We start from the raw sequence: 13,281 nt of genomic DNA, 5'->3' as shown, positions 1-13,281 counted from the left end.
GAAGTCCTTAGTTTCTTTGGGACTGGACTTGTAAATGTCATTGTGACACATCTGTAATTTTTCTGTTAAGTGCTTTCAGTCAGCGACCCATTTAACAATGTTGCTTAGGTTGCCGCAGTGTTGTAATTTCCTATATATACATTTAGCTTTAACTATTAATCTTTAAAGTGCTGATTACATGTAAGGAACTGCTGTTAACATCTATAAGTGTTCAGCAATAACTTGTGCCACAATACATGTCAGCTAATGCCCTTAGGAAAGTGCTAGGGCACTTCTAGTGAAGCCAAAGGTGTTTGTCTCATGGGAGGCTGTCAGACAGGTAATGATGGTCCAGTTTAAAGCAAATGGCCTCTGTTATAAGCAGTATATAATGGTGTTTCAACTCATGGTTGGCGATTCCGGATAATTTTTTTTTCTTCGCGTTAAAATGGCTGTCTATCACTTTATTTATAGATAGTGGCCATGCAATGTACAACTTGTTAGAATTTGGTATTATTCTTCCTTTGTCCCTCAAGCACAGTGGTGTTATACTAACTGCCACATAGTCCATCTGTAGTTCTCACTGAAGTGAGCAGACAAGAACGCATGATGAATCCATTGTATCCCCAGGCTTTTGGAGTATTTGCAGTTGAAGCCCTCAGGATTCTGGAACTACCACTTAACAGAATAGAAACCGCACAGCAACTTGTAGCCAATTAAAAATCCAGTGACTACATAGTGCTGATTCAGTCTGTTAAATACCATTTTTTTGATCACAGCAATGTGAATAAAAATATGTGCAGAGCATTGATTCTAAGACATAAAGTGTATTTTTATTTATTTATTTTTGGCAATAAAAATGGTAAATACCAAAAAAGCAATAGCCCTGAATAAAGCAGAAATCAAACTTTGACAATAACTTTCCAAAAGTTCTGTATACCTCTATTATACTCAAACTCATGTAAGTTCCTTTACCTTCAGTGAACTCTTTATTCCATAAAATATTACACGTGTTTTTTAGATTTTGTCCTTAACCACTGCAATACTGGGCACTTTTACCCCCTTCCTGCCCAGACTAATTTTCAACTTTCAGTGCTCTCACAATTTGAATGACAATTACTCAGTCATGCTACACTGTACCTATACTTTTTTTCACACAAAAAATGGAGCTTTCCTTTGGTGGTATTTAATCACCACTTTGTTTTTAATTTTTGCGATATAAGCGTAAGGCCCCGTTCACACTGGGGCGAACCGACTTCCAGGGGCGACCTCCGAGGTCGCGGTGCGAGCAGCGCGCCACGACCTCGGAGCGGCCGGCACGGACTTCATAACATTGAAGTCTATGACGGCCGCTCCGGGTCGCCCCAAAGAAGCTCCGGACCCTTTTTCTAAGTCGGAGCGACTTGTGGCGCTCCTATTAGAACGGGTCCGCAGCTTCCCTGTGTGAACGGGGACTTAAAAGAGCAAAAACTTTGTAAACAAACTTTTTTTAGTTTTAGTATAACATTTTGCAAATAAGGAATCTTTGTTCAGAAATGTGGGCCAAAATCTATACTGCTACATATCTTTGGTAAAAAATACACAATTTAGTAAATATTATTCATTCTGTGTGAAAATTTAGAAGCTATGGTACCAATTAGGGATCAACCGATTATCGACGAGGCCGATATGCACTTTCCCCGATATATCGGAATCGGCCCTGCAGGTGACCGATATTGCCAATATTTCGGGAAGGTGCTTGTACCGGAGTGATGGCTGCAACTAGAGGCATTACCCCGGTACCGGCATCCATAGCGACCGTTGTCTGTCTTGTAATGACAAACGATGCAGCCAAGAAGCCGCTTGGCTGTCATTACAAGGAGCGGGAGGGGGCGCCCCCTCCCGCCGCCTTCCGCGGCTGCCCGGGTCTCCCGTCCCACCGGGCAACCAGCCTGCACGGCTGCCGAAGACCCGATCAAAGCCGCATTCAGCTCTGATCAGGTCTCCATGCAAAAACCTGGAAGTGATGTCATGACATCACTTCCGGAAGTTCCGGGTACTGGCGCCAGATTAAAAGAAATAACAGCATTCAAAACAGCCAAATTTGTCATTTTGAATGCTTTTAAGTGCAGAGGAGGGGTTTGGGGTATTTTAGACCCCCAGATCCCTCCACAAGAGTACCTGTAAAGTAAAAAAAAAAAAAAAATGTTTTAAATGTACGAAAATATCGGCTGATAACGGCCGATACCTATACCAAAATATCGGTATTGGCAATGAAAAAATTATATTGGTCGATCACTAGTACCAATAATTGAAAATCATGCTCTGATGGCCTACAGACAGGTACTCTTTATTACTGGGTCAATCAGGGCACATTACTGTAAAGGTTTAACCATTAACTTACTGTTCCCATGATCTACTCCTCACACTGGATCGGTGTGTGAGGAAGAGAACCTAATAACAGCGAGTTACCTTGGTTTGTTTACATCTTTGACCAGCTGTGATTGGACACAGCCAGTTACATGGTAAAGAACCAATTTCATTGGCTCATTACCCTGATCAGGGGTGGGCTGCGTCTGAGGGACGCGGCTCATCCCCAATTGCTGCGCTGCATGTCCCCAGGGCGTGCACAAGCAGCGTGACTGGGAGGATGTCATATGACGTCCACCCGCAAGGAAGAGAGGTTCCTGCTGGCATCATCTTGCCATAGGCCAGACGGGAACCGGGTAGCTTAAGCTCACTATAGTTTGTTCCTACATATTTGTCACAAACTTGCTAAGTAATAGTTGTTCTTAAGGCTCGGTTCACATTGGTGCTGTGCAAATCACTTGCGATGTCTGCGTGATGCAAATTCAGCCATACAGATTGGCTGAATTGGCATCGCATTCGGGCCAAACTCGCGCAGGACCCTTTTTTTGGGCCGCACAAGCACCCGATTCCTGTCTGAATTGACAGTTTGCACTGCGATATGCAAACTAATCTGGGGTGTCATTACCTTTGTATTGACACTTCCAGAGGTTCACATGTGGCAGTGTGAACTGCCTGCGCGTCGGGTGCGATGCGGGAACCCGCAGTAGATTAACAGGGTTTCCCGCATCACACCAATGTGAACCGAGCCTAAAAGAGAGCCCTCATCACTGATTTAAAGTGAGGGCTAATATCATACACTTCAAAATTAATTATTGACGTGTTCAAATTAAACACTTCAAATACATTTGTTATAAGAAAATACAGGGGGTGCATTTGCTTTCCTCCTCCCGAAATGCTAGATGCCTGGCTTGTCTGACTTAAAGTATACCTAAGCCCCAAAACAAAATTTTAACATATTACAGCTTACCAGTCCTTGGCTATTATTATTTCTTTTCTGTTTTCAGGCTTTTTCCCTACATTTTTACTTTGTGATCCTGCCAGGAGCATACTTCTTATCCTCGGGTGGCAGCGCTTACTCTGTACTGTATCCATGGAGTATTGTCTTTCTATGGAGGAGCAATATTGTCTCTGTAAGACAGGACTACAGAACACCTCCATCTCTCCTCTTCACCATAACACAGGGAGGAGATGTTCAGTATTCCACAGAGATAGCTATGAACAATTCAAACTGAAAACAGCACAGGATGTTATCAGCTCACAAGATTTCTGGCAATATATGTTTCTGCATTAACTTATAGATACCACAAAGTCGCAAACACTTTGGTATAAATGGGTTTAAATGGTATCGATAACAGACAAAAAGAGAAGTTCAATGTTAGGGTTTACATATAATTTAAATACACATACACAAATACAAATACACAGACCTAAAAGAAGCATGCTGTAAAAGAGTATCAGAAAAGTGTCTGAATTCTACACCTTTATAATTGTCCAATGTCAAAAGATTTGAAGTAAAACCTTCTGTATGACACCCAGGTGTTAGAATTTCAAATGGAGAGGTCAATAGTGGCAGCCTCTTTTATTCTCTCATGTGACCCTATATCAGTGATGGCGAACTGTAACTTCACAATCACTTTATTTTTATTTTTTTTTTTAAATGAAAAAAACAGGTTTGTATTTAAGTGCTATAGGGAAACATATGTTTTCCTATAGCACTTAAATACAAACCTGTTTTTTTCATTTAAAAAAAAATAAAAAAAAATAAAGTGATTGTGAAGTTACATTTAAAAAAATATATCAAACATGCCATATGGTTTTGCACATAGCAGTTCTGATCCTTCTCTTTTGGGGTCCCCTGCAGGCACCCTGGACACTTCCTTTTCTTGGTGTGCCCCAGCAGGAAACCGCATGCATGCTCGATCCTGAGCTGGGCACATAGCGTCCATTGACACACACAGTGCAGCTCGACCCCACTCCCTCCCTACTGGATTTGATTGACAGCAGCAGGAGCCAATGGCTTCGGCTGCTTCCTCCTTATCCCTGAGGAGAGAGAGCAGCACTGGATCAAGATTGAGCCCAGGTAAGTATTTAGGGGGCTGGAGGGAGCTGAACATATATATATATATATATATATATATATATATATATATATATATATATATATATATATATATATATATATATATAATTTTTTTTTTTTTTATTTTTTTTTTATACCTTAATGCAGCCAATCCACATTACACTTTAATTACAGTAAATATTTAGTGAGCTTGGGCATCATTCATTCCAAAAGAGGAGTGCCTAAGCATTACTTTATCAGTGATCCGGGGGGGGGGGGGGGGGTTAGCATCAGAAATCAGGTGAGTATTAAGGCCAGAGCTGCTTTTTTTTGCATTCAAGAGCTTTTTGGTTAAATGCTAGATTTGGGCTTTAAAAAATTGACCTTGGGCAAGTTTTTATTTGGCACGGTGTTACTTATGAGCATCGGGAAAGAGAAAATCAGGCTGCACTCTTATGGTAAATCTGTCTTAGGTTAGACCTGATTCAGATCTGTGCAGGAATATGCTGTAAAATGCACGTTTTTCTGAGTGTTCTAACAATACACAGTAACACACAAAATGTGATGTATTGAGGTACAGACCACAATGCACATGCATTTCATTACATCATAACATACAAACCTTAGCCATCTATGGATACATGTTGCAATGCATTGGCAGCCCATTCAAAATAAATGGGCTGCCTTAGAGAGATCAACATAAACATGTGTGAATTGGACCTAATAACGGGCTACTGCTGTTTTGCACTTCCATGCAACAATATTCAGCCTTGTCTATTGAGACTATGATATTGAAGAATTCTGAGCTGTTAAAAAAGAGGATATTGTAATTGCAAGGTTCCTTTTTCCATTTTATATTTACCCTGGAGAATGTAATAAACTGCAAAGATTTGACTGCCAGTTAGCCTGTTTATATTCTATTTTTCTGCTGTACAGAAGAGCACAATAATAGGAATCATTACTGGAAGTAGTGACGTTAGCCTTTTCTAATCCTCTGAGAACTTGGTTAGAATTGGATAAAGAGAGAATGGAAGTACATTGCCGAAGTGCTAGTAGACTCTAGTTTCGCCAACTATTCCCGGCTCCCACAGTCACCACATGCTAAGTATGTAATGATGATGGTTCTACTGGATGTTGAAGGCCAGTGTGTCAGCTATGTGCAACTGCTGGATCAAATGGCAGCCACAAAATGACTTCTAACAACTAGTTGGAAACAACTTAGATTTACCTCCTTCCTTTTTGCAATTGTCTGCTGTACCGAACATAAACTTCAAGTTTATTTTTTCTTTGGTGTATTTGCCAAAAATATCATATATTTGTGTCAGAAGGGCAAAGTTTCTGTGAAGCATGGAAATGAGAAAAAAATGAAAAATGTGTATGGGTGTACTGTCATAGTTAGAATGATAAGGCAGTTCATTATCAGCTGCCCGGGGTTATAGAACAGGATCCCAAAAAATCCTGCACATGCTTATGCAACTGTCAAAACAAATGTCACTCTTGGGCAATTTAGGGCAGGATTGTTAATTGAAGAAGCAAAGTTGCATGCACGTTTTTATTTTGTCTGTGTTAAATTAGCAAATATCGTGCTAAGGAGAAAGGATAATAGGAAATGCTCCCCAGCACTTTTAACTTGCTTTCATTATTAGTTTGCTATTATGCAATGTAATTACCAAAATGGCTTTATGCAGCTGCTGTTCTTTTCTTTCCCTCACTATTCACAGTAAGTACTATTGGTGCAAGATGACTATTAACTTTGACCAAAAATTTGATAGATTTCCTTTGCAATGCAACCTGCAGTTGCTCCCAGAAATACTGACATCACCCTACTCTTCAGTCCTGCCTGGCATTCTGCACACTGTGTATCTTCTCAAAATCACCAGGAGAGACGAACTGTCAAATGTTGCATTCATTAATTACATTAATTACATGTAATTACATTAATGGGAGTCCTATTCTGTATTTTTATATCTGCAGCTTTCATTAAAATAATATTTGGTATTTTTTATATTATGCCAGGAAAGTAATCATCCTCTCATGGAAGAAATAAAGCATTGCCCCTATACAGCTACATATGCAAATAGAGGAGTACCAGCCAGGTTTGATAAAGTGTGGGGAGGTTGGGTGAATCACTTGTCTACTGTATCAGATTGAGTACTCACTGTCCATAAAGCCCTGTACACACTAGTAGTATTTTTTCTTTGACCCATCAGGGCGGAATGAAAAAAACCTGACAGCTCTGGAGGAGCCACTGTACTAACTATCCAACGTTAGTACAGTGATCTCCCCTTCTGCTCCACTGTATTCTGACAGGGGGGGGGGGTGCCCCGCCAAAACATTCCAGTCATTGATTAAAAGCGCTGATTGGGAGCCAATCGGCAGATCTTTTTTGGTCATGCCCCTTCGACAGAAGCTGGCTGAACAGCCGGCTTCTGTCGGACCAACTCCAGTGCACACAGGCCAAATGTCGGCCGGTTTCTATTGACCAGGCCAATGCTGCCTGTGATTCGGCCCGTGTGTACTAAGCTTAAATGTCTCAGGGATGGGGATCCTCTGGAAGTCGGTGGCGTTATTGTATTTTTTGGTCAAGAGACTAGATTAGATATGCTGAGGATCTTTGTATTATCTATGTATTTACTATTAAGCAAACCATATCATGTATGAGAAACCTGAATGTATTCATTGGGCCTTTATGGGCTGCTGGTGCTGATTGTCTGTTTGTAGCACTTTTTGAATTTGTGTATGAAAACCAATAAAAAGAAGTTTCCAAAAAAATATTTGGTGATCTTTTATGGAGGTCCTAGTACAGGTGCTTCCTGTTCTAGGGTGAAAACGCTTTGCTCCTGTTTCCTCGCTGGACTTGTTTGTTGTTATTTTCTCATGCAGCCGGTTCTACACATATTACTGAGGCATAGTCCACTTTTGTCATTATGAGGAAACCTCCTGCTTTAGAAATGCCATGCAGTCATTGTAGAAGACTTTTGGTCAAGTTGCTTGGGATGTAGCTTGGGGGGAGGGGTTGTTAATGCGGGTAATTTCAGGTGCTATGGAGAAGGGTTTGGCCTTTATGTACAGTTGTGTTCTAGTCCTCCTGCACACTGGATGTTTCTACAGCTGCTTCTAGGGGCGTCTTGACTTTTCTTTTTCTGGCTTCTGCTGAACTGGCTAACATACACGGGACAAATGTCGGTGGTTTTTATTGAACGGGCCGATTTCGCCCGACCAGTGTCTACTAGGCTTTACTTACTATGAAAAGACTCATGTACAAAACTTTTTTGATGTTCAGTACAACACAAAGACAACATAATAAAACTATAAAATAAAATAGATTAACAATCACAAACTTCCCCTAGATGGCAAACAACCTCCTTTGATAGGAAATATTGTTTCCCTTCAGATGAAAACCTGCGACTTTTGGAATGGAATCCTAAAAATTATACTTTACCATCTAAACCAGGGGTGTCCAACCGTGGCCCGTGGGCTGCGTGTGGCCCAAGAGAGTTCAGCATGCAGCCTGGGCATGTCTGGACGGATGCTGTGCAAGCAAGTCACGTCGGCTGGTAGGAACAAGCTAGGCACAAGCATGCGGGGAGGGGCGCCAGGGATGCTATGCAAGCATAGCAGCCGTGGGGGCTGGCACTAAAAATACAGGCACAGCTGGAGGTGTGCCGGGGCTGTCGTTTTTTATAATCACATCTGCGGCAGTAAATACACAGACCCTTGATAGAGTCAGGCAAGTTGCTGCATGCTGCATGGTTCTGTATTTGGGAGGATGCTGGGGGGGGCTGCATCACTGCAGATTTAGGTTGCCGTCCCCTTTCCCGATTTCAGTACTGTGTGGGAAGGTAGAAGGGAGTTGCATGCAACTGTATATTGCTCTTGTTTACTTTTATAATAAAAAATATTACAATAAAAATGAAGTTTTATTACTAAGATAGGTACATCTATATATATATATATATATATATATATATATATATATATATCTATATCTGTAATTGTTAACTTGTGAGCTGCCCAACTTTTTCTGCTCATCAGCTACCTCTAGTGCAGTGATGGCAAACCTTGGCACCCCAGATGTTTTGGAACTACATTTCCCAGGATGCTCATGCACTATATAGTGTAGGTGAGCATCATGGGAAATGTAGTTCCAAAACATCTGGGGTGCCAACATTCGCCATCACTTCCCTAGTGTATTTTATGTGTAGCATTAGACAATTCCTCTTTTTCCAATGTGGCCTAGGAAGGTCAAAAACGTTGGACACCTCTGATGTAAACCAATATCAATCTAATACAGTTTGCCTGTTACACTTTGACCCTTGGAATAAATAATGTGTCAAAAAGTGTCAGATGTAAGGAGTGCATTTTCTGTAGATCAGCCTTTCTCAACCTTTTCAACACAGAGGAACCCTTGAAAAAAAATGTCTGGTCTTGAGGAACCCCTGTTAAAAATGAAAAATGTACAACTCATGACACATTAGTGTGACAGTCAGTGGGAAGAATGCTCCTTACTCTTGTCATCATTGGGAAGAATTACCCCCTTACAGTTAGCTAAAATGAAGAATGGTGTCATTGGAAACTTATCTGAGAGGCAGAATTTGCCTATTGCTCAAGGAACCTCTGAGCAACCTCAGAAGGAACCCTGGTTGAGAAACCCTTCTGTAGATGAATGAAATGTGCTCATTTAGTACATGAATTAAGGGTTTAGGTGATCTCACCCCCGTGGAGTGTACAGAATGCAAATAAAGGGCAAATGTGTCCTCATAATTACTACATCAGGTATGCAAACTTTAGAGGAAAACGTGTACGGTTAGATGATTTTAAATTCAAACCTCTATTAAAAACTAAAAGAGAACTTTTAGGCAAAATTTCACTGTCGTCATCCAGATGCAGGTTAGCTGCTGTTCAGATAAATTGGCTTTCAGACAGCTGCAGGTTCATCCATTTATGTCCACAATTTACACAAGACAACTTTTTTTTTTTTACTGAGTTGTAAGTGTCTGTCTTCCAGGAGAGTACTGTCAACTGCACCATAGAAATGGTTGTAATAGGATAACTTAAACATGTCAGCTTGTGTGTTTTAAATGGCAGTTAAGCTAGAAGCAATTAAAGACAGTAGCTGGCTTGTAGAAATCCTTTACTGTAGTATAAAAGAAAAGTGCCATAATGATAAGAAAAGACCGAAAGCAAAGACGTTAGGAAACCGTTTCTCAAATTATTTTTTGCTTCTTAGTTGACCTTTATCCTGATTTTTTCATTTTTTTTTTCAATTGGCAGAGCCTTTGTGTACGACAGTCGCAACAACCTTCAGATGCGAGGCTTAGTGGTGTTGCTTATTTCTAAAGCAGCTGGACCAAGTAAACTAGCAGATGAGTCCCTACAACATGACATGGTTAGCGGCATTTATGCAAGGTGAGAAATTGATCTTTTGTTTCTATAGTGTTTGTAATGTTTGCTTTTTTAAAATTGCAGTGGCTGTTAAATTATTTTTCTTAATCTTACAATTAGTAAAAACATATACTAACTGGCATATCTTATCTTCTTCCATTCTTCTACAGTTTTGTTGCTTAAATGTATTGATTTAAAGTAGAATCCTGGGCATAGTACTTTCTGTTTTCATTACCATGGGCAATGGATGTTTTTTTATTGCTGTCTTCGTCTTTGCTGCAGAGATTTCCCCTCACTTTCTGTCCCAGAGGCATACAGTGCCTTGAATAAGTATTCGTACCCGTAAAAATTGTCCCCTTTTTGTCATGTTACAACCAAAAACATAAATGTACTTTATTGGGGTTTTATGTGATAGACCAACACAAAGTGGCACATAATTGTGAAGTGGGAGGAAAATGATAAATGGTTTTTAAAATGTTTTTACACATAAATATCTGAAAAGTGTGGCGTGCATTTGTATTCAGCCCCCTCTACTCTGATACCCCTAAAAAAAAATCTAGTGCAACCAGTTGCCTTCAGAAGTCACCTAATTAGTAAATATAGTCCACCTGTGTGTAATTTAATCTCAGTATAAATACAGCTGTTCTGTAAAGCCCTCAGAGGTTTGTTAAAGAACCTTAGTGAACAAACAGCATCATGAAGGTCAAGGAACACACTAGGCAGGTCAGGGATACAGTTGTGGAAAAGTTTAAAGCACAGGGTTAGGTTTTAAAAAAATATCCCAAGCTTTGAACATCTCACGGAGCACTGTTCAATCCATCTTCCGAAAATGGAAAGAGTATGGCACAACTGCAAACCTACCAAGACATGGCTGTCCACCTAAACTGACAGGCCGGGCAAGGAGATCATTAATCAGAGAAGCAGCCAAGAGGTCCATGGTAATTCTGGAGGAGCTGCAGAGATCCACGCCTCAGGTGGGAGAATCTGTCTACAGGACAACTATTAAGTCGTACACTCCACAAATCTGGCCTTGGAAGAGTTACAAGAAGAAAGCCATTGTAGAAAGAAATCCATAAGGAGTCCTGTTTGCAGTTTGCTACAAGCCAGGTGGGGGACACAGCAAACACAATGAAGAAAGTGCCTTGGTCAGATGAGACCAAAATTGAACTTTTTGGCCAAAAGCAAAACGCTATGTGTAGCAGAAAAAACTAACACTGCACATCACCCTGAACACACCATCCCCACAGTGAAACATGGTGGTGGCAGCTTCATGTTGTGGGGATGTTTTTCTTTAGCAGGGACAGGGAAGCTGGTCAAAGTTGATGGGAAGCGAAATGGGGGCAAATACAGGCCAATCTTCCAAAAATACCTTTTAGATTCTGCAGGAGACTGAGGCAGAGGTTCACCTTCCAGCAGAACAATGATCCTAAAAATACAGCCAGAGCTACAATGGAATGGTTTAGATCAGGGGTCTCCAAACTATGGCCTTCAAATTGCTTAGGAATTACAATTCCCATCATGCCTAGTCATGCCTGTAAATGTCAGAGTTTTACAATGCCTCATGGGATGTGTATTTCCGCAACAGCCATCGTTTGGAGATCCCTGGTTTGGATCAAAGCATTTTCATGTGTTCGAATGGCCCAGTCAAAGTCCAGACCTAAATCGAATTATTAATCTGTGGCAAGACTTGAAAATTGCTGTTCACAGACGTTCTCCATCCAAACTGACAGATAGTGGACTATTTTGCAAAGAAGAATGGGCAAAAATGTCACTCTCTATATGTGCAAAGCTGGTAGAGACATCCCCAAAAAGACTTGCAGCTGTAACTGCAGCGAAAGGTGGTTCTACAAAGTATTGACTCGGGCTGAATACAAATGCACACCACACTTTTGACATATTTATTTGTAAAAAATTGTGAAAACCATTTATCATTTTTCTTCCACTTCACCATTATGTGCTACTTTGTGTTGGTCTATCAAATAAAATCCCAGTAAAATACATTCACGTTTTGGGTTGTAACATGACAAAATGTGGAGAATCTCAAGGGGTATGAATACTTTTTCAAGGCACTGTAGCAGAAAGTGAGAGAAAATCATCACAAAACAAGGGAAAATCCTATCTACAGGAAGTCCCTGGGCTACAAACAAGATAGGGTCTTTAGGTTTGTTCTTAAGTTGAATTCGTAAGTACAGTAAGTTGAAACAGGTACATTTTTTAAGTGTAACTCCAGCCAAACAAATAGTTTTTAAGTTAACACCCCTGTAATGTATGTTTTGCTGTTTGTGCCCCTGTTCCGAAGATTTTGCCTCGCTTTCTGTCCCAGTGACAATTGGATTTTAAAACTTTTGGGTTGTTGTGGAAACAGGAATTGCCGATAAATCTTCAGTGGGGCACCTTTTTCCCATGATAAATAACTCTTACAGGAGTGAATTTCCCTTCCTAGAGGTAGATTTCCTGTTATCTCCCTCTACTTGTAAGTAGGAGTCATTTGTAAGTCGGAGTCATTTGTAAGTCAGATGTTTGCAACTCAGGGACTGCTTGTATTTCCTTTGAAACAGGTGTCCCCACTGGGTTCTTTTGCTTATGTTATGGTGACAATTGTCAGATTTTAGATTTCCTTCTTTTATCTGCCCTGGTCTCTGTGTACATATATTTTACATGGAAGCAAGTTTTTGTTAAAAGGATAAGTTCGCCTTTGGGAACATGGTACATGTTCCACCCGTTCTTAGGGTGGAATATGTAACTTGTTCCCAATGCTGCAGCCTCTGCCCGCTGCCCTCTCTCCCTGTGACAACATTCCCTGTACTAGCTGTCACTTCTTAAAATCAGCGCGGCCGTGCAGGGCTTCCCCCACATGGCAATGTCATTCACACAGCTGTGTGTGAATAAACTACAACCCCTGACATCCTTTGCGGTTGTCGGCTTGTAGTTCTCAATGAACTATCACGGCACTGTGGAGCGTCATGGTAGTTCATTGATTTTGTTCCTGTATCTGCCTGCCCATACGGGATGTATGGGTATACAGATATACTGACAAATCTGGAGGAGACCTGCATGGCACCAGCGATCTGCTCCAAAAGAAAAAAATTATAAATGCACATTTTTTTTACCTGCAAAAAAATGTGCATTTATTATTTTTTTTTCTAAAAGGTGAACTTATCCTTTCATAAACATTACAACACAATGATATAAAAGTGGGAGTCCAAAAAAACAGCATGCACTGTTGAAATATATACCTACTGAAGGAATATGGTTTTGGCTACACACTTTTATGAAATCAAAGCCAGTGGTTGTCAGAATACCCAAACATTGGTTGCATGTGATCGGATACAGGCATTGTACTTTACACTTTTGCTTCTTCAGCAGGAGGCTGACAGGGCTGAAGAACTTTAACAGGTTCATCAGGAACAGGCCTTACTCAGGATGGCCAAGCCATTCAAGAACTAAAAAATGAAAAAATTGTGTACTAATAATAATGAAACGATTCAGAAATGGGCTGCTTTTCTTTT

The 13,281-nt window shown here is 40.6% G+C and overlaps 1 protein-coding gene across 1 annotated transcript in view; it reads left to right on the top strand.

The window, feature by feature from the left end:
- The window catches only part of PDSS2 (decaprenyl diphosphate synthase subunit 2), a 375,935-nt gene that overhangs the window by 81,045 nt on the left and 281,609 nt on the right, over positions 1-13,281 (top strand). Inside the window, exon 3 of the mRNA XM_082249924.1 lies at positions 9,662-9,796. Within this exon, the coding sequence (XP_082106050.1) occupies positions 9,662-9,796 (135 nt within the window). The remainder of the gene's footprint in view (positions 1-9,661; positions 9,797-13,281) is intronic.

This window comes from Pelophylax lessonae, assembly GCF_965119305.1.
Source record: "Pelophylax lessonae genome assembly, chromosome: 3".
NCBI classification, from domain to species: domain Eukaryota; kingdom Metazoa; phylum Chordata; class Amphibia; order Anura; family Ranidae; genus Pelophylax; species Pelophylax lessonae.
Note: the sequence above shows the minus strand (reverse complement) of the source record. Positions and strands in the feature narration are given on the sequence as shown.